The 2,888-nt window shown below is 36.2% G+C and overlaps 1 protein-coding gene across 1 annotated transcript; it reads left to right on the top strand.

Moving 5' to 3' along the window:
- Positions 1 to 1,836: 1,836 nt before the first annotated feature.
- LOC124752386 lies at positions 1,837 to 2,662 on the top strand. The gene is made up of 2 exons (XM_047248996.1): positions 1,837 to 2,255; positions 2,572 to 2,662. The coding sequence occupies exons 1-2, from the start codon at positions 1,837 to 1,839 to the stop codon at positions 2,660 to 2,662; spliced, it is 510 nt and encodes a 169-aa protein (XP_047104952.1).
- Positions 2,663 to 2,888: the final 226 nt, after the last annotated feature.

Genomic DNA, 2,888 nt, shown 5'->3' with positions numbered 1-2,888 from the left:
CAAATATGGGAGAAACGCAAATATGGGAGAAACGCAAATATGGGAGAAACGCAAATATGGGAGAAACGCAAATATGGGAGAAACGCAAATATGGGAGAAACGCAAATATGGGAGAAACGCAAATATGGGAGAAACGCAAATATGGGAGAAACGCAAATATGGGAGAAACGCAAATATGGGAGAAATGAAAATATGGGAGAAATGAAAATATATGAAAAATGAAAATATGGGAAAGATGAAAATAGGGGAAAAATGAAAATATAAGAAAATCGCAAATTAGGGAGAAACGGAAATATGGGATAAGCACATAAAATAGGAAAAACGCAAATATGTTAAAAACGCGAATATACGAAAATAGCTAATATTGGAAACTCGCAAATATGGCAGAGGATATTTTGTCACACATTAAGAGTAGAAGGAATCAGTTGGTAGGATGGGTTCACGAGTGATGGGAAAAACGCAAAAATGGTGAAATGGCAAAAATGGGAAAATGGAAAATAAGGGAAAAATACAAATATGGGAAAACAAAATATGGGAAAAACAAAATATGGGAAAATCACAAATATGAGAAAATCGCAAAAATGGGAAAATCGAATATATGGGAAAATCGAAAATATGGGAAAATCGAAAATATGGGAAAATCGAAAATATGGGAAAATCGAAAATATGGGAAAATCGCAAAAATTAGAAAGTTGCAAAAATGAGAAAATCGCAAAAATGGGAAAAACGCAGTATGGGAAAATCACTAGTATTGGAATCCCGTAATTATGGAAAAATCGCAAATATGGCAGAAGGGAATTTTGTGGCACAACTTGAGTAGAAGAGGGAATCGGTAGGTAGGATGGGTTCATGAGTAATGGGAAAAACGCAAATATGGGAAAAACGCAAAAGTGGGAAAATCGCAAAAGTGGGAATATCGCAAAAGTGGGAAAAACGCATATATGGGAAAAACGCATATATGGGAAAAACGCATATATGGGAAAAACGCATATATGGGAAAAACGCAAATAGGGGATAAATGCAAAAATGAAGAAAACGCAAATATGGGAAAATCGGAAATATGGGAAAATCGTAGAAAATTGAAAATCACAAAAATGGAAAATCGCATAAATGGGAAAATCGCATAAATGGGAAAATCAGAGAAATGGGAAAATCGGAGAAATGGGAAAATCGGAAAGATGGGATAATCGGAAAGATGGGAAAATCGCAAAAATGGGAATATTTCAAAAATTTGAAATTCGCAAATATGGGAAATTTACTAGCATTGGAATCTCGCAATTATGGGAAAATCGCAAATATGGCAGAAGACAATTTTGTGGCACAACTTGAGTAGAAGAAGGTATTGGTTGGTAGGATGGGTTCCTAAGTAATGGGAAAATCGCAAATATGGGAATATGGGAAAAACGCTAATATGGGAAAAACGCAGATGTGGCCACAACGCAAATGTGGCCACAACGCAAATGTGGCCACAACGCAAATGTGGCCACAACGCAAATGTGGCCACAACGCAAATGTGGCCACAACGCAAATATGGGACAAACGCAAATATGGGAAAAACGCACATATAGCAAATACGCTAGTAGGGGAAAAACGCAAATAGGGGAAAAACGCAAATAGGGGAAAAACGCAAATAGGGGAAAAACGCAAATAGGGGAAAAACGCAAATAGGGGAAAAACGCAAATAGGGGAAAAACGCAAATAGGGGAAAAACGCAAATAGGGGAAAAACGCAAATAGGGGAAAAACGCAAATAGGGGAAAAACGCAAATAGGGGAAAAACGCAAATAGGGGAAAAACGCAAATAGGGGAAAAACGCAAATAGGGGAAAAACGCAAATATGGGAAAAACGCAAATATGGGAAAAACGCAAATATGGGAAAAACGCAAATATGGGAAAAACGCAAATATGGGAAAAACGCAAATATGGGAAAAACGCAAATATGGGAAAAACGCAAATATGGGAAAAACGCAAATATGGGAAAAACGCAAATATGGGAAAATCGCAAATATGGGAAAATCGCAAATATGGGGAAAACGCAAATATGGGGAAAACGCGAATATGGGGAAAACGAGAATATGGGGAAAACGAGAATATGGGGAAAACGAGAATATGGGGAAAACGAGAATATGGGGAAAACGAGAATATGGGGAAAACGAGAATATGGGGAAAACGAGAATATGGGGAAAACGAGAATATGGGAAAAACGCATATATGGGAAAAAGGTAAATATGGGAAAAAGGTAAATATGGGAAAAAGGTAAATATGGGAAAATGGTAAATGTGGGAAAATGGCAAATATGGGAAAATGTTCAATATTGGAAAAACCCGAATGTGAGAAAATCGCTAATATTGGAAACTCGCAAATATTGCAGCAGAAAATTTTGTGGCAAAACATGAGTAGAAGGAATCAGTTGGTAGGATGGGTACATAAATAATGGGAAAATGGCAAATATGGGAAAATGGCAAATATGGGAAAATGACAGATATGGGAAAATGACAGATATGGGAAAATGCAAATATGGGAAAATCGCAAATTTGAGAAAATCGCAAATTTGAGAAAATCACAAATATAGGAAAAACACAAATATGATAAAAACGAAAATAAGGGAAAAACGTAAAATTGGGAAAAACGCAATAATGGCAAAAAAGCAAATAAGGGAATAACGCAAATATGGGAAAAACACAAATATGGGAAAAACACAATATGGGAAAAACGCAAATATGGGAAAAACGCAAATATGGGAAAAACGCAAATATGGGAAAAACGCAAATATGGGAAAAACGCAAATATGGGAAAAACGCAAATATGGGAAAAACGCAAATATGGGAAAAACGCAAATATGGGAAAAACGCAAATATGGGAAAAACGCAAATATGGTAAAAACGCTAA

This window comes from Schistocerca piceifrons, unplaced genomic scaffold, assembly GCF_021461385.2.
Source record: "Schistocerca piceifrons isolate TAMUIC-IGC-003096 unplaced genomic scaffold, iqSchPice1.1 HiC_scaffold_461, whole genome shotgun sequence".
NCBI lineage: Eukaryota > Metazoa > Arthropoda > Insecta > Orthoptera > Acrididae > Schistocerca > Schistocerca piceifrons.
Note: the sequence above shows the minus strand (reverse complement) of the source record. Positions and strands in the feature narration are given on the sequence as shown.

Excerpts from the sequence above, each read along its gene's own strand:
- LOC124752386 (XM_047248996.1), top strand. The coding sequence starts at position 1,837 with ATGGGAAAAACGCAAATATGGGAAAAACGCAAATATGGGAAAAACGCA. Across the intron at positions 2,256-2,571 it reads AAGGTAAATATGGGAAAAAG|GAAAAACACAAATATGATAA; the intron begins GTAAATATGGGA and ends TCACAAATATAG.